The sequence below is a fragment of the Callospermophilus lateralis genome, chromosome 10 (assembly GCF_048772815.1).
Source record: "Callospermophilus lateralis isolate mCalLat2 chromosome 10, mCalLat2.hap1, whole genome shotgun sequence".
In the NCBI taxonomy this organism is placed as follows: Eukaryota; Metazoa; Chordata; class Mammalia; order Rodentia; family Sciuridae; genus Callospermophilus; species Callospermophilus lateralis.
This window is the reverse complement of record NC_135314.1, coordinates 11,792,938-11,811,520: the sequence shown is the minus strand read 5'-3', so window position 1 is coordinate 11,811,520 and position 18,583 is coordinate 11,792,938. Positions and strand designations below refer to the sequence as shown.

At 45.2% G+C, this 18,583-nt stretch overlaps 1 protein-coding gene across 1 annotated transcript in view; it reads left to right on the top strand.

Moving 5' to 3' along the window:
- The window catches only part of Hunk (hormonally up-regulated Neu-associated kinase), a 96,084-nt gene that overhangs the window by 62,775 nt on the left and 14,726 nt on the right, over positions 1 to 18,583 (top strand). Inside the window, exons 5-7 of the mRNA XM_076868565.2 lie at positions 2,899 to 3,026; positions 11,139 to 11,274; positions 16,077 to 16,239. Coding sequence (XP_076724680.2) covers positions 2,899 to 3,026; positions 11,139 to 11,274; positions 16,077 to 16,239 — 427 coding nt within the window. The remainder of the gene's footprint in view (positions 1 to 2,898; positions 3,027 to 11,138; positions 11,275 to 16,076; positions 16,240 to 18,583) is intronic.

Genomic DNA, 18,583 nt, shown 5'->3' with positions numbered 1-18,583 from the left:
ACAGCACTGAAGTTCTGTGTACAGGGGAGGGTCTTGGTTATGTGATGGTCCTGTTGGCGCCCTGGTTTTGGTTTACAAAATGTTTATATGTGTGTGTGTGTGTGTGTGTGTGTGTGTGTGTGTCTGTGTGTACGTGCGCGTGTACATCATCAAAATAAGAACTGTTGAACCCTAGAGAACATGCCTGTGTACCTCAATTTCAGAAGCACTGTATGGGTGGGACATTATAAGACACTGATCTAAGTACCACCAGCCTCTTCAGCTTTAGTGTGAAGGTTGGAGACGAGATGCACACGAGTGAGCAGCGGTAGAACCCTTTAAAAACATTTCGATTTTATTTTTATTTTTTGCCCTTAAGTTCAATTCAATCAAATTCTGTTGCCATATTAGGAATTTGTTCTATAGCATGAAAACTTTAAAATTCATTAAGTACATGAACCAGCTGGTGTGTTTACAGGGCAGAGAGCCAGGTTTTTGATGGGACTCTAAGCCGTGGTACATGAAGCACAGGCAAAGGGCCTGAGGTGGGGAGGTCATGATTCCAGCTTTTGTGTCAAGTGCTGACCACGGAGGAGCAGCTGATCTTGTTCCAGAAATGAAGCATGGGAGATGTCGACCATGGCCTAGGGTTGGAAGCCCTTCCTCCTGCAGAGCTGTCCCAAGTGGATCAGGATGCCTTAGGGAGGGTGGGGGCTTGCCCTTGAGGCTGTTCAGTGCTTCCCATCAACTTTCTGGGATGTGCTAGAGAGTTACGTCCATTAAAACCTCTTCCTACTTATAAATTTTAGCATTTTTCTGCTAAGTTTTTTCTCTTATCAAAATCTCCAAAAATCCTTCAAGGTAAAGGTGTTTGGTTTTTATCTCAAACCTATCTTAAATGCAGCATTGTATAGTAGGTTCTCGAACGTGTTTCCAACCCTAACGCTCCTTCCCTCCGCCCCCAAAATTGCTCTCTCACCCTCCTCCTTTGTCCCTCTGGGGCCACCGTAGCTGGTGTTCCATGATGGCGGTTTTGCATGTCCCCTTTAGATGCTGCTGATTTGCTTCCTCTGTCTATTCTGTGCCATTGTTTTCATTCTGACATCAATGGTGATTCACTGCCTCTGTGGCCAGTCTCCTGCTCCCCATTCTGAACCCCTTTAATCCATTTACAGGAGAGGGCTACTCCCCACGTTGGCCCTCATTTGTGTTCATTTTGCATCTGTGCATATCCTGGGCAATGAGATTCGTTGAACCCGCAATGAGCATTGCTGCTGTAAATAGCTGCCTTGTCTGTCCTCATCTCCATTTCTTGATTTATGCCATTCCTCTCCCCCTCTTCACCTCCAAGCAGCCAGAGATATTTACAAATAGAAGCTCGTACCCTCAGTACTCACCACCCAGGAGGCCTCCCTGTCTTCCGGTGCCTGTGGGTCTATCCTTCCTCTCCCTTCACTGAACTACTGCTAGTGGCCGTCAAACGCAGCTCACTTCAGCATTTTCTTATTTCCTGTGCACTTGAAAGGATGTGCTTAGTTATCTGTGTATCCAAGTGCCTGCTTCTCCCCAACTCCAAATCCAAGATGGCGACATCCTTCTCGGGTACCTGTAACCCTGTGTGGGCAGAGAGGCATCCAGCAGGAATTTGAGGAATGAACACTCCGCTGTGAGTTCAGAGCAGGAACTGCCTTTTACTGTGTGTCTGAAATTTGAGAATGATTTCTAGTCAGAGCCCGTGGGCTCCGGTACCTGTCATTATCTGGAATGCCATAATTCAGAGGCGCCTCTGTGGAATTAGGCCTCAAGGGTCTTAATTTCAATCAGTCTCATCGGATTTGTTTTGACTGGCAATCCTATTGCCTGTTTTTAAAACATATTCCCCTGGGTGCTTTTGAATGGTGGAGACCTCTTGGCAGGCAGGCTTTTCATCCCCTTCAGGAAATCTCATCAAAATGATATTAGGCTTGCACATCAGGAAGATAGAAACCCTCTGAGAAGATGCTGCTGTTCTCTAGATTGGCTGTGGATATCAGCAGTTAGGCCTACTCCGAAGGTGTTTTAACTGTAGCTGAGGTTTTGGGCCAGGGCTGGGTGACATGGTCTCACAATAAGGAATGAAATAAGAATGGGGGTGGAAAGGAGTTTCCTCTAGTGAGAAACCAAAGAAAAATTCAAGAGAAGAGCAACACCCTGGTTTTTCGAGAGCTGATTGTTAACCTGGTTTCAAAGGGCTGGTTGGTAACCTGGTGAGCTCATGGATCTGGGTGCTCACAGGCAGGTCTTACCCTGGATGTTTTGGTCTGCCCGGCCACTTGTAGATTCCACCTTGTAAACCACACTTGAACAATTGCATCATGGCAGGACCACTTCTGAAATGCTTGAGACCTGAATCTGGGGGATTTGGCATATTTTCCAGATTTAAGAATCTTTGCATGTACATAATGAGATATGTTGGGGATAAGGCCCAAGTCGAATCACTGAATGGATGTTTCATGTCCACTGAAGGTAACTATGCCACACGTGTGTTCTGGTTGACCTTTCACATGAGATCAGAGGTAGGGTTTCCACTTGGGGTGACAAATTGGGGCTCGGTAAAGTTTCTGAGTTTGGAGAATTTGGGGCGGGGTTCCCATTAGGGATGCTCAATCCATTCATGACAGAGAGTAGAGTGGGATGTGGTTTCCCCTCCTGAGGAGGCGGGTCTGGAAGTTCTTTATGCTCCTGCTCGTCTCTGGAGTCCTGTCCTTCCCAGAGCCCCACAGTGTGGGTGCTTTGACGTGGTGCTGCGGGTTCTAGAAAGATGACCGGGAAGGAGAACTGTGGAAGCAACAGCATGGAAGCATGGACTAAGCCTGTGTCCTCTTTGTCCTCCTCACCTGGGGCCTTGCCCTGGCCTCACGCTTTGGTGTCTCTTTTCAGAGGTGTGAACATGTACGCCATGTTGACGGGGACCCTGCCTTTCACGGTGGAGCCGTTCAGCCTGAGGGCTTTGTACCAGAAGATGGTGGACAAGGAGATGAACCCCCTCCCCACCCAGCTCTCCACAGGTAACTCACCTGCAGCTCTGGGTTGCAGGACCTTGGTTCTGACTGGCCGGAGTCCATTGGTGAAGCGGCATTTTGTCTTGCAGGGGTGCTGTCATGGCTGTCTGGGGAGTGTAAGTGTCTTCCCAGAAATGTGAACTGTTTAGTCTCCAGGGAAGGCTGGGGTACCCCTCCCTGAGCAGCCCGTATTCTCATCTCACCTGTTATCATCTCCATTTCTGTTAGAATTCCAAAGCCCTAACTCCTTCCTTCTAAACAAGACACCCATATCCAAAGAATCTTCTGTTCTCCACTTGGAAAGTAATTGCAGGCTTCGTTGTTTTAAAACTCTCCATATCATCACGTTGGCTTGAAGAAGAGGGTCTGTCATCGTCCCATTTCTATTATGTTTTCCACAGTCTGTTCTTAGTTTCATTCACGTTGTTTTGTTATGGGAGTTTTTGAGCCTGTTCAAAAGCTCTTAATGTATGTGGATGGGTTCAGTGACTTCATTAGACTGACTCATCAGGTGTGTTGGAGAAGCACTCTCAGACTTCGGCTGGTTCACATTTCTGTAACCAGTTCGTATTAAGGTTTGGTTTCTGAGCCTGTGAGTTAGGACAAATTGTTCTTTTGTTTGGTTCAAAGTTTATATCAAGTTCCTGACCTAAGCTTGGCTCTGGTGATCCTTTGATTGTTCCCTTGGAATCAACACAGCTTCATTGGGAGGACGTTGTGACACCCCCAACCCCCACCCTGCCTCAAAGTAATTTTTGAAATTCAATTGTGATCCATGGTTAAAATAGCATTTATTTTACTACTGTTCGGTGTTTTTTTTTTCTTGAGTTTATAAAGCATCCATGAAGCTGACCTTGAATTTATGCTTGCCCAGTGGAATCAAAGCTGAAATGAGTTCTCAAAGGTCCTTTAAAAAAATAAAAATAAAAATAAATTAAAATCCAATTAAAAAAAAAAAAGAATTTTTTTGTGTGTGTGTGTGATACAGGGGCTTGAACCAGGACCTTGTCTAGGCTAGGCGAGTGCTCTAGCCCTGAGCTGCACCCCAGCCCTGAAGTGAGTTCTTGTATGCAATCATGAACTCAGGCCACACTGTCACCTTCGTGAGGCAGGGTGGAATCCCTGGAGGTTGCAAGCTAGTAAAGGAGGCCTTCCATCCTTGGGAAGATATGGTCCAGTTCTGTCTTCGAAAAGAAACATTTCTGCTTTGAGAGCTGTTAACTCTTAGAGGTAGAAAATGTGCAAAATGGTGAAGGAATAATTATGTGTACTTTTACAGCTTTCAGAAATTTGGAAAGTGCTGCGAAGCACCATGGGGAATTCTCATTCATTCATTCAGTGCATATTTCATTGATTCACTTTTTTTGTGTGAACATGTATTATGCACCAGTTGTGAGCTGGGCATGTTCTAGGTGCCAGTAACACAAGAAACAAAGTCTCTGCCCTTATTGAACTTATACTGATTTCAATGAGTAAGGCCAATAAATAAATAAACATACATACATACATACATATACATACATATACACACACACATAGACATTTAAATTGCAATATTTGGTAGTGTAAGTGCTTTAACATAAAATCAGCATAAGGGGATAGAGAGTAAAGGGGATAGTTTTTATTAATAAGATTTCTAAAAAATACTTTTCCTTGTGTGAGCTGAGTTTGTGGCTTAGTGGTAGAGTGCTTGCCTAGCATGTATGGTGTGAGGCACTGTGGTTGATTCTCAACCCTGCATGTAAATAAATAAATAAAGTAAAGGTCCATCAATAGCTAATAAGAATATTTAAAAATAATAATTTTCTTTGTGGCATTATTCCAGATTCACAATTGTAAGAATAACACGGAGAGGTTCAAGTAGCCTTCATTCAGTTTCCTCCAGTGGCAGAACCTTGGATAGTGGTAGCATGATATCACTACCAGGAAACTAACCTTGATAAAATCTGTCGACCTTATTCAGATTCCACAGGTTTCACAGGTTTTCATGTTCGTGTTGGTGCGTTGTTAGTTCTGTGCAATTTCATCACAGAGGTAGGTTCATATTATGGCCACCACAGTGAAGAGACAGCGCAGTTCCATCTCAAGAATCCCCTGTGGGTTCCCTCTATAGTCACTGATCCTCCCTCCCATTCTCCCTGCCAACCACTGTCCTGTTCTCCATATCTGTAACTTTGTCATTTCGAAAATGCCATACACGTGCGTGTGTTTATGCATGTGTATATGTGTGCGTGTACATGTGTATACATATGTGACTTTTTGTTCACTAAGCATAATTCCTTTGAGGTCCATCCAAGTTGTTGCATGCATCAGGACCTTGTTTCTTTCTGATGCCGAGTAGTGTCCCTGGCATAGATCTATCAAGGTTGTTAACAGTCACCCACTGAAGGACCATTGGGTCATTTACAGTTTGGGGCAGTTATGAGGGAAGCTGCTGTAAACATTCACATGCAGATGTTTGTGTGGTTATGATTTCCCTTCTCTGGGGCAAATGCCTAAAACTGAAATTTTTGAGTCAGATAGTAAGCACATGTTTAGTTTTGTAAAAAAACTGCCACTCTCATGTTCAGAGTAGCTGCACCATTTTGTATTCCCTCTTTCAACCTCCATTTATAGCAGCATTGTATAGTCAACGAATGTTGCCATCTCTCAGGGCGATTCGGAAGTGACTCAGATGTTTTGGAACTTGCTTTGACCATAACACAGTACAGTAGCAATGTGTTTGCACTGCATGCCTGGAAAAGGCAGGTGGTGCTCACTCTGAATCCCACTGAGAGCCTGAGTAGCTGGAGAACTGCTGATCTGCTGTCTTCTCACTGTATTAGTCAGGATAGGCCAGGTTAAGCTTCATTAACAATCACCTCCCACTCCTGTTCTTAGAGACTTGAGATCATGAAGGTTTATATCCACTCATGCTATATATCTGTTAAGAGTTGGATCAAAGATTGAAGGGCTCTGCCCTCCTATAGCCCCAGGCTAGTGGAACAGCTGCCATTCCAAGATTGCTGGTCCACACAGAGGGAAGCAGGGAAAGAGGTGTTTCACCAAAGGTATTTCACCAGCAATGAAATCTCCTACAGTGTGTCCCTTCCACTTAAACCTCTTAGCTTTGTAAAGCATGGCACATAACTTCACTTAGGAAATGAGGTGGAACAGTGCCACTGTACCATGTGTATTGAAGGTGGGAAGCCAAAGAAATTTGCCAGGTGCCTTAGTGTGAGACACACACAGACTGTGGCAGGAGGACTGGCAGTTCAGCCTGCTTTCATCATGGTCCTGGGCTGGGCAGCCACACAAAGGCAAGTGGGTTAAGAGCACAAGAGAATCAGTCTCATTGCTTCAGAGACGTGCCATGTTTTCCCTCCCAATACCCTTGCCCACCTAGTAAGGCTGGTTTCTAAGTATCTTTTTTTTTTTTTAATTGGGAAAATTAAATTTTTCTTTAAAAAAGTAAAAAAATGCACACTTTGAAATGTTAAGAAACAGTCTAGAGGTAATTGCAGAGAGGGAATATTGAAACCTTTCCAAGTGCTTTCAGGGTCACTGGAATTGGTGTCTGACTTTGTGACTTCACATGGCTCCTGCTTTGAGCAGAGAGCTTTTTACTTGGACCCTGGGCACAGCTCGTGAGCGTGCCTGTTAAAGAGCCTCATGTTTCTACAGGACTTTATTTTTTTGACTTGTCAAGCATGAATTGCATTTCTAGATCTGATTTTCCAGTTAAGGAGTCTGGTTTCCCTTTTCTGCTTTTAAAACTATTGGTATACATAAGGAACTCTCCTCAACCAGGGCTTAATCCTCTAGGCCAGGTGTCAGGTGTAAGGTTTGCCCACGGTTGATGCTCAGGGACTCTATGCTCCTGCCTCTGGAGTTAAAGTGCATGTGCGGCCTGGGCAGACAGCCTGCTCATTCATTTGACTACTCAGGGCCGGGAACTGGCCCTTTGCAGAAGGGTCCAGCGCCAGCTGCTAGGCAGCCCCGGGCATCATCTATTGTTTATGGACTGAAGGACTCGGGCTTTGGGCATCAGCTGCTGTCCTCATCGTCCCTGTTTTTCCAACCCATTGCACCCCACCTGGTTTATCTCCTCTCCCTTCCAACCAGCCCAGCTCGCCTGTACCTGTAACTTCCAGGAAGACCAGTTTACCCTAAAAAAGAGTAGTCGCTGTTTATGGAATAACCGTGCGTAGGTGTTTTTCACTTTTTTTTTTTTTCCCCACTCAACCTCTGTGGTAAGTACCACCATTCCCAATTTACCAACGAGGAAGCTGAGTCTCAGGGCGATTACATCTGCCTGCCTGGCTTCTAGATTTTGCCACCGTATTGTGCTATTTTCATTTCCTTATTTTACTGAGTATAAGATGCCTCCCTTCCCCAAGATTTACTAGTATCTAGTGCCTGTAGGTCTTTATGCTTTGAATAATGTCAATCCAGATGGAAAATACGTCAATTTGATCGTGCCTCAGTAACACACATTTTTATTAATTTGACAGTTCTGTCACTCCCAGTTGTAATGATCATATCTATTTTGTCCTCGTCATCTTTTTAGCATCAGCTTAAAGGAGTTTTGAAATCTGAGTGGAATCAGCACTGTTACCCTTGCAAGTCCATGGAAACTGCCCCTCATTTCTGTCACCTCAGTGGACACTCAAGCTTCCGGGCCCTTCCAGTTCTCTCTTCTAGATGATTTCCTCTTTCCACGCATTGGCCCTTGTGTATGGTAGAGCAGTGGCTGCCTTTCACGGCTTAGAAATTTTGCCTCTTTGCTCTTTGATCGTTGCACCCCATTTACAATACAGCCCAAGAGTCACTCCAGAGTCAGAGGGTTCTGTGCCACGGAATCACCGAAGCGAAGCTGGAGAAGTGTTGGCATGGGTGAGGGTGAGCCCGTGCTGGTTAGGGTTTCTAAGAAGACCTGGCTGTCAGACCCAAAGAATCCCTTCTCCAGGGAGGTGAGGGGGCAGCAGCCCTGGAGATGGGGCTCCGCTCCGCTTGTGTCCTGAGTCTGACGGCTTCCTTCCTCTCGCAGCCCTTTGCCTAGGCACAGTGACGGCTCCAGAAGGAAAGAGGGTTCCACACCACAACAGCATGTGGCTTGTGCTGTGTTGAGGGTGACGGAGCCCTGTGGTTCTTCCCAACTCTCCCAGCCTGAATGGAGAGACGAAGGGTACAAGGGATAGAGGTGGCATGAGGCCAGGCTCACTGTGGCTTTCTGGGACGGTGGGGAATATTTTTAATCCCTTTTGCCCCAGAGACCTAGAGATAATTCAAGACCTAACACAGACTCCAAAGAGGTCGAAGGATGCGCTCAAAGTCCTTTTAGGATAGCAATGCAATGTCTGTGACGTCCAAGGGAATAAAATTCGTCAGCAGAGATTTGAACTAAAATTACTTGGGCTCATCAGCAGTTTGGGAAGATGCAGAGCGCTTGGCTGTGAAAATAGAACAAACACGCACACCCAGTTTATCCTTAGCTTTTCTGGTTAATCACCCTCTGCAAAGGCCCGGCCGTCGTCTGGGAGGGTTGCTCAGGTCCTTTGAAGGGTAAGCAACAGAGACGTCTCAGAAATCATCCTACTCAACAGCTCCCCGGTTCCCTTCATCAAGCCCGTATCTTGATCCTTTGACCAGTAGGTACCCCTGGTTAAGATCCAGATGACTGGGCAATGGAGGGGTGCTAAAGGAAGGGAGAAGGAAGGTCCCAAAAGAGGAACCTCCTCTTTTAGAGAGCTGTTTGCACCGAAGAACATTTTAGGAACATTTTATTTGGAGATCCAGCTGTCACCTTTAGGACATTAAACATTCCTCGTGATTATTCTGGTGTCTAACATATGTTCTTACCTGCTTCATTCTAAAAGGGACATGACCTTCTGGTGACCTTGGTAGCTACTTGGGAACCCTCCCTGGAGGAGTCACCTGGGGCATGACCTAGCAAGAGAGAGTTCCATTGAATTGATTGTTGTATCACAGGTGGCCCCTCATGATGGCCTTATTTGGGGGGAGATACCAGGGATTGAACTCAAGGGCACTCAACTGCTGAGCCTCATCCCCATCCTATTTTGTATTCAGAGACAGGGTCTCACTGAGTCACTTAGTGCCTTGCTGTTGCTGAGGCTGGCTTTGAACTTGTGATCCTCCTGCCTCAGCCTCCCAAGCCACTGGGATTACAGGCATTAAATATTCCTTAATACATTTTAAGAACAGCATTAAAATGAAAACATAGAGCTGGTAAGGAAATGAGAATTTTTTTTATGACTTTTCCTTGTAAAGTGGGGCCCTCCTAGAAAACTGGAAAATAACTTTGGAGGAAAAGATAGAAAAATTTGGAGACCAAGTAAATTCAGATTATTTTTCTGGGACTTACTATTTGGGATGTTGGAAATTGGATAGCATGTACACGGCTACATAAAAGAATATTTTTATATTGCAAGACATTACAATAATGCTCCCTAAAATAAGAAATATAGAATAAGAAAATATCGTAATCCCAGAACTCAAGCAAGTCAGAGAATCATCATTTTGCAGTGATCCCTGGCATTCTCTGACCACAGGTGGACACCCCGCCTGTTTTCAAGCTGAACAGTTTTGCAGTCCGTGACCTTGATGTGCATATATTTATGCCATGTAGTTATCTCCCTTGTTATAATCTCAAAGGATGCAAATGCTCTGCTTGGAGATGAACTAGCTTCTGATCTCTAGAGCTCCGCAGATAGCAGGTGTTCTGTGACTGTTCAGCGAAGGCAGACCCAGCGCATTTTAAAAGATGACTTTTGCCTGCGATAGAAGGAAAAGGGGTTGTTGGGATTTTATAGTTTTGTCAACAGTTTTTTATATCCTGTCCGCACGCATCATGCTCGGCATGACTAATGTGACTGCGGCAAACCCTTGAGGCCAAAAAATAAGGAGAAACTTCATTGGCATACACTCTGCCCATGCACCAAAAGGAGGGAGTCCACCTGGTCAGCATGGTGCTTGCTGGGGCTCTGTACACAAATTAGGAATTTAAGATGCGAGTCGCCATTACAGAGTTGACTTAGCACTTTAGCCAGCACATGTGGCTCTCTGGTGTCACATCAGCCTGAAGAGCTTGACTTGGTGGGCATGAACTCTGTCCAGTCCGGGTACTGCGTCATCTGTTCAGAGAGTCTGGGGAGAAGTGGGCAGCCGTGGAGAACTGTTTAAAAGAAAGGACCCGGGCTGGGGCTGGGGCTCAGAGGTAGAGCGCTCACCTACCACCCGTGAGGCACCGATCCTCAGCACCGCATAAAAATAAAAATTTTGTGTCCACCTATAACTAAAAAATAAATATTAAAAAAAAAAAAAGGACCAGAAAGAACCTCCTTGGGCTTCTGAGAGCTGGATGCCTGCCCCATGGTAAAGGCCAAGTCTGGGGTCTAATTAGGCCTCTCCTGTCCCTCTGGCTTCCTTCCAGGGTTGAGTAACTGGCCTGGAGAGCAGGCATTTTCTGTTTGCTTTCTTTCGTCCTTCAAGTGTGTAAATACACACTTTCTTGGTTTATTCTAAACAACAGTAAAAGACCACTGGTTGTGCTGGGAAGCACACAACTTAGGGAAACCAGACTGGTTCTTGCTGTCATGTACAAGTTGCATCCCTTTTTAGAGAGAGAGAGAGAGAGAGAGAGAGAGAGAGAGAGAGAGAGAGAGAGAGAAGGAGTGGGGTTTAAAACCCTATCTGGGTCGGGCACAGTGGTGTGTACATGTAATCCCAGCAGCTTGGGAGGCTGAGGCAGGAGAATCACGAATTTGAAGCCAGCCTCAGTAATTTAGCGAGACCCTGTCTCTAAATAAAATACAAAAAAGGCTGGGGATGAGGCTAAGTGGTAAAGTGCCTCTAGGTTCAACCTTTGGTACCAAAAAATAATAATAATAAAATAAAATAAAACCCCATCTTCTGAATGGGGTTTTATCAGAGGGGAGGTGGGGCGGAACTCATACTCTGTGAATGATTGAGTCAAAGCGCTCCCTGGAGACACAAAGATCCCAGCAGCAGTGGCCTGGGAGGGACAGGAGAGCTGGTGGGTCTCCTGATGTGACGCTCATGGTGTCTGCATCTGCGTTCAGCCTGTAACTAGCATGTTCTTTGCCAAATGTCTTCCAGGAGCCATCAATTTCCTGCGCTCTCTCCTGGAACCAGACCCCGTGAAGAGGCCAAATATTCAGCAAGCACTGGCCAATCGCTGGCTCAATGAGAATTACACGGGCAAAGTGCCCTGCAACGTCACCTACCCCAACAGGTAATTTAGTGCACACACAGGGACTCCTCGGGAGAGGCAGGGCCTGTCCTTCAAGCCCTGGGTAGTCCTCTGGACAGCAGGTCGCACAGGATTCAAAGCAGAGCCGCCTTTTCGGTGCACAAGAGGAAGAAGACGGGGCCAGCATGGGTGGTTGTTCAGAGGGGCAAGTGGAGCTGAAATCCAGGCGTTGCTCCCCTCTCCTGGCCTTTCTTTAAGGGCCTGTGTCTTCCCTGAGGGGTGCTGCTTTTTAGTTCCCTTGAAGGGACCATGTAGACAAACTGTGACGTGTGTCTATTTGTGTGTGTGTGTGTGTGTGTGTGTGTGTGTCTGCCTGCCTGGGTCTGTGTGTGTGTGTTTGTGTGCCTGTCTGTGCGTCTGTGAGCCTGTGAGCCTGTTTGATCCACCCCCGAGCTCTCCTGCTAACATGAGGCAGATTCCTGGGGAACTTTCCTTCAAACCACCCCTCAGAGGCCTCTTTATCCTTGATGTTTCTTACAGACCTGAGACTCCACCTTAATGCACTGGGGATCAGGAAGAAGAGGGGGTAGGGGTCACTCACTTCCTGCTGGGTTTCCCTGTGGACTTCCTGTCAGGCTTGACCTATCAGTATCCATGAGGAGGGCCTATTAAGGAGAGTTATGGACAGGGATCCACAGCCAGGAACACTCGGAGGCGTTTTGTGAGGCTCAGGCTTCTCCATGCTGGGGTGCTGAGTACAGTTTTGAAAACAAGTACAAGAAAGCATGTCCTGACACTTTTTTTTCCTACTCATCTGACATAGTATTAACCAATGTGAGCAAGGGAGGGAGGGGACCCTCACCTCGGCTACTTTAGAGCAGACCTGGAGACCACCCAGCCCGATTCCTTCCAGGTCTGAGAACTGCTCTTCTTTCAGACCTAGGGAGGCCTACACATTTGACCACACTTGCATGGGGACCAGAGGATTGCTGATCGAGGGGGGACTGACAGGGCAGGGAAGGAAAAAGGTGTCCTCTGTGGTCATAGTTCCAAAATGCCTAGAAAATTCTGAAAACACGCTTCAGGTCTTATCAGAGCTGAAATGCTGAGTAGGTCTAGAAGAACTGAAGCGGGGGCGGGTGGACCCCTTCACACCACTTTGTCCATACTACTTGGCCAAATTTACACTTGCTGTGGTCAGGGAGGAGGTGGTTTTGCACAGTTGCCATCTAGAATTCTAGCATTTGGCTCATGGGCGGTAATTTAGACAAAGTCTAGATTACTTAGGTTACCAAGGGAACCTGAAAATAGATTGCTGTTTTCCAACACCTGCTCAATTTGGGCCAGTATCTGAAACACACACCAGAAATATTACCCTAACGTGACAGAAAGCAGAGCTGAGGGGCCAGGCCTCATTACCAATGGATAGCAGCACTCAGGTGTGCTTTCTGTTAAAGGAGGGGGCATTGGTGGCAGCCAGATGAGCCATTAAGCTAATGTAATCACCACCTAAATGAGCATAATCCATCCACCAGCTCCTCAGCTGTGGACGGGGTGGGGTTGGTATTAGAAATCCAGCCAGCCTCCTCCTTGTTGGCCACATCTTTGTTGACAGAGGGTCATGATGTGGTGTCTTATTTTGGAGCTTTCTCACATTTGTAAACAGGATTTGGTAGATTAAAACTTAAGTTCAAGTTCCTATACGGGTTTTGCCAGATTGATATTTTTAAATTTTTTTTTTTTCATTTGAACTTGGTCAGAAACACAGAGATGGAACATGTAATTGGTTAGGTAGGTTGTAAACATGGTTAAGATCTCATATATAAACCACCCCCTGCCCCCACAGCTCAGTGTCTTCTGTTTATGTAAGGCCCATTACTCATTTTATACTAGAGTCAAATCAGTGCTCAATTTTTAAGACAGGAAGCCAGAATTCCAAACGGTTTGGGGGAGGTCCATGTTATTTATAGTCTTTATTTTGAAAAATGTTTATCTTTAAGGCGAAAATATATTTTTGATACTTACTTTTCTTGTTTTACTAACACATAGATAAAAGGAGAAAGAACATACAATTAAAGAAAGGACTATTTATAAAGTATGGTTTACAGTTTCCCAACATTCCTAGCCCCAGATTTGATTATTTTAGACATTGTCAGTGTTTTCCTTTAGGAAATGAAGGTCCCAGGTTTTGTATCGCTCTTCTGTGAAACCTTCTCCTATAAAGTTATTTGGACTTCTGAATTGATCTCTTAAAGGAAAGAGGAAAATAACTCTGGAAGTGAATTTTTTATAATAAATGTTCATGCCAATCAGTCCATACATGTTTGTGGGGAGCCTGGCTGCCCCTTCGGTCTAGCACAGACATTTTTTAAGCCCACCTTGCTGCCTCTTGCTGCCTCCCCACAGGGTCCTGGACAGCTCCGCACCTCTCCTTTGGCTCTGGAGATGGGTGGGAGGAAAGGAGGTGATGGGTGATATAGATTAGTCCAAAATGGTATAAAACCAGATTTAATGAGATGTACTTAGTTTAAATTATGCCTCACATTCTGGAACGGTTTGCTATTCTCTGTGTCATCCAAACATTCAGAGATGATACAAATTCAATAACAGATATTGGAGAATGCCAAATATATACATTATTTATTGGAAAATGTTTTAAATATGTATTACTTGCAGTCAAGAAACTGTTGACAGCCTGTTTTGGCAGGCTTCTCCTGTTTTTGAAGACCATTGATATAAAGGGAGCCATGGAGTATCTGCCCCAAGAACATCCCTCGCCACACTATCCCCCATTCCCCGGGCAGTGGCGCCTCACCACCTCCCAGGAACGTGCCCTGGACTAGAGGGTGGGACCGTGTGAGTGTGGATGCGGTCGGATTGGCCAGGAGCAGAGCCACGCAGGTGTCGCTGTGATCTGATTGGCCAGGAGCAGGACCACACCCCCCTGCCCCTACCGTGCATTTTCAAACAATCTTCACCCTGCGCGTTGAGTGGTTTAGCCAACCACAAGTAGTTTTATATATTTGAACTAACGTTATTAATATCTTTTTTTTACAGCTAGTCGTTTCAGCTTCCTTCCTGGCCATTACCTAGAGTTTGTGATTTTATAGCAAACAGGAGTGAGGAGAAGGGTTTCATTGTTCTTTGGGTCTGTTTTGTTTTGTTTTTTTGTTTTTGTCTGGGATGAGGCAGTACCTACTCCCATCTAGTGAGAGGAGAGCTGAGGTGGGTCACACCTACAGATGGTAAATGATGGTCAGGAGGCAGTTTTACCCTCCGCACTGTGCCAGCTGGCCATGTGGACTGGGCAAGTGGGGCCCCTGCTTTTTACAATTATAGGTTGCACTGTGGGGTTCCTCTGAGGGTCCATCAGAAATGTCTTCAGACCCTCTGGTGGCAGTTATGGGGCTCTCCGGCCATTTGCTTTAGCCTTCTGCTCACGGAGGGCCCTATTTGTGTCTCTCCAGAGATTTAGGATGATGCACCCCGCACTACCTGCACACAGTGCCTTAGGACCCTCAGCCTGATTTCTTGTGCTCTGTAGCCATTCTTGTGTCGTTGAGAGGCAGTGAGTGTAGAGGTTTAGCCACCAGACCCAGCAGGCTGCCCAGGTCATAACTCTGGGGCTGTTGAGTGACTCTGGGAAAATTACTTCACTGCTGTGGGCTTTGGTTTTCTTCTCTGTAAAATGGGCCTGATGATGGAATCTACTCACAGAACCGTCAAGAGGACTGAATCAAGTTACATTCTCTCTCTCCTACTGGACCGTCAGCTCCACGAGACAGGGATTTGGTGGGTGGATGAGTGAATGAATGATTAAGTAAATCATTAAGGATTTCTTAAGCCTTCTGACTTAATGAGTTTTTCACAATAGGCCTGTGATGAAGCTTCGGCTTGTCTTCCTCTGAGAGCACCCCACTTCCCAGCTGAGCCCCAAGTTCCCCGCTGTGAACTTGTGAGCCTTTGCTGGCCCCTGACCGTGGTGTGGGCCAGCTTCTGAATACCTTTATTTCCCATCCCAAAGACCAGGTTGCGTGTGGGCTCCACCCATGGGCAAGGAATACACTTTATGGAAAATGTCTATTTGTAGAGAGACTTGGGAGGCAGTTGGAGAATATGAGTGTGATTTGGATATTAAGGAATTATTAAGATGATACTAAGGGAGCGTGATTTTATAGGGGATAGTCTAGGGGAGGTTCAAAGACATACACTGAAGGGTTTAAAAATACAATGTTATGGTGCCCATAATTTTAAAATACTTTGGCAAAAAAAAAAACAACAAGTGAATGAAGCAAGTGTAGTGAAATGGTGATTGTTACATCCAGGTGATGGTATGACATGAGGCAATTATGGTCATCCCTATGTATCTGGGGGACTGGTTCTAGGATCCTGCCTCAGGACAACAAAAAATCAACAAATGCCTACACACAGTAAAATACTATAGTTTTTGTATATAATCTATGCACATCCTCTTATATATTTGAAACACCTATAGATTACTTATAATACCAAATACAACATAAATGCTATGTGAATAGTTACAGTATTGCCTTTGTTTAGGGAATCATTAGAAGAAAAACGTTGGTTCACGTTCAGTACAGAGAAATTTAAAACATATTTTCCATCTGTGTTGGTTGAACCTCACGGGTGGGGAAGCCCTGGATCTGGCGGGCTGACTGCATACTGTTCCCTTCACTTTCCTGGATGCATGGAATTTTTCACAGTCAGGTGGTTGAATGAACGAATAGACCTGATTGTCCACAGGGGGCCTTTGGGGCCAGCTGGGCCACCTTGTTTGTGAGCCACCCTGTGGAGAGGTGACCGCTTGTGTCTGTGCCTCGCAGGATTTCTCTGGAGGACCTGAGCCCCAGCGTGGTGCTTCACATGACGGAGAAGCTGGGCTACAAGAACAGTGACGTGATCAACACGGTGCTGTCCAACCGTGCCTGCCACATCCTGGCCATCTACTTCCTGTTAAACAAGAAACTCGAGCGCTATTTGTCAGGGGTAAGTGGGACCCTGGGGGAGGTTTGTTTCTGTCCAGCGTTGCCCAGTTGCTGACACTTGATCCCAGCTACTAACTTCACCTGATGCAAAGCTGGGTTTCTAGACGGAGGGACAAAGGGGTAGCAAACCCTGCTTGTCAGGTAGCGCTTTTAACCTGAGATGTTTTTCCAAGATTCTTCCACAGAATTAAGCCTGGGCAGAATGGTGAGGGGTTCCAGTCTGTTTTCTTTCAACTTCTCAGTTGCCTGTTTTTCTTCTGCCCCAATAAGGTTCCCCGGATTAGAGCTGTTGAGGGCTTCTCTGATCATTAAAGTTGGGGAGAGGACCCTCTTGGGCATTCATCCATACAGCATGGTATTTGAGAAAGCCCTGACAGCCCTCTGTATGTGGAGGGTTCTGCAGATTTGACCAACCCTGGGCAGAAAATTCTAATGAAAACATACAAATTTTTTTCCTTTTCATTATCCCCCTAAACAATACAGTATGACAACTAGTTACATAGCATTTATCTTGTAGGTACCCCAAGTAATCTAGAGATTCAAAGTAGAAGAGAGGGTGTGCATAGGTTAAATGCATATTCTACATTGTTTTACGTAAGCATTGGCAGCTTTTGTATCCACTGGGGGTGGGGGTGGGAGTCCTGGAACCTACTGCCCGAGGACACTGAGGGATGCCTGTACTTACACTTACTTCTCCAGAAAATAAGAATGAAATTGAGCTTCACTAGCTTGACCCTGTATCTTCGTGCAGTCTGGGTATCAGAAAGTTCATGCCTGGTGTCATATGTCAAGTGCATTTGGTGTCCTGTACCATTCTGGCCACAAGCAGTTCATTTTGTGCCTGGGAAGAAGAGCTGACATGCTTCAGCATCTAGTTTTGACTAAATCATCTCTTTCCAAGTTGACAATGACTTAAACTAATTCTACACCTAAAATGGATCTAAGACAATAAAGATCCTGTACCAGACTACCCCTGCTTCTATTCAGCTGGGTTAGTGCAGACCAGATCTAATAGGAGGTCAGTAAAGAAATTCAGAATTGGTAGGAAGCCCATCTAAGATTTGATGGAATATTTGCTTTCATGAAGGATTTCCTTGATCCTGTGTATGTGGCACCTGGAGATCTAATAGAGTGCAGTTGTCTCTATTGGGACACCATTTAGAATCTAGATGGTAAGAATAAACCTTTAGAGCTTTCTCAGTGCTATTGAAAGTCACATGATAGCCCAATAATGTCACAAAATTCTTCCAAGGTTTAGAAACCTTTTTGAATATTAGAGCAAAAGATGAAAATCCATCTGTAGCTGGGGAATCCATATTCTCCCTGCCATGGCACAAATGACCAAAATACTATCCATAAGGCAAGAGGGTCAGTTTGTCTCATTAGCGGATAGATTTGGGAGGACTAGAAAACATGGCTTGATATATGAAGGAGCTGTACAGAAGGTTTGTTGAACAGTTGGATGAAAGTACAGATGTTTCCAAGCTGATTCAGCTTCAGATTTTGCTTCCGTAGGGAATTATCCACAGATTTTTTTTTTTTTGATGAACCACCAAAAGAAAGAGAAGAAACATTCTCTACAGTGAAAGGCATTTCAAAATGAGAATGATGTTTTATGGGTGTAAAATATGCTCTGTGTAAGCAGAGAATCTATTCCACTGGGAATAGATTTGTGGCTTTGTTTGAGGTTGCATTTCAGTGTTGTTGCATCACTCATAGGAAAACTACTGTAGGAGAGGTGTCAAACCCAGAAAAACAGGACTTTTGACACTTAGTGCATGTATCAGTCCATTTTCTGTTGCTGTGACAAACTACCCGAGGCTGGGTACTTCATAAAGAAAAGATGTTTATTTAGTTCATGGTTTTGGAAGCTCAATGTTCAAGATTAGGCAGCTCCATCTGCTTGGTCTCTGGTAAGGACTCCCTGGCTGTATCACAATATGGCAGAGAATAGGAAAGAGAAGTGACCACATGCATAAAAGCCAAGTGTTTGGAGTGGCCTCACTTTGTAACAGCCTGCTCCCTAGAGTACTGCTTCACTCCATGAGACAGTCTCCAGTGACCTAATTATCATGCACTAGGCCCTGCCTCTTTAAGGTTCCACCACCTCTTAACTTGACCACGTGGGGAAACAAACTTTTAGCACATGAATTTTCACAGGTCATACCATAGTTTATTATTTTATATTTAGGATTTTACTAGGTGATAAGGAGAGATTAAAAAGATCTCTGTACCACACAGTGTTCCTCTATTCTCATCATGAGCAGTTTAAAAGACACGGGACCTGAAGCTAAATCATATGCTGCAAATTTCTTTTATCTTATCCTTTTAAATTCCTATTGCAT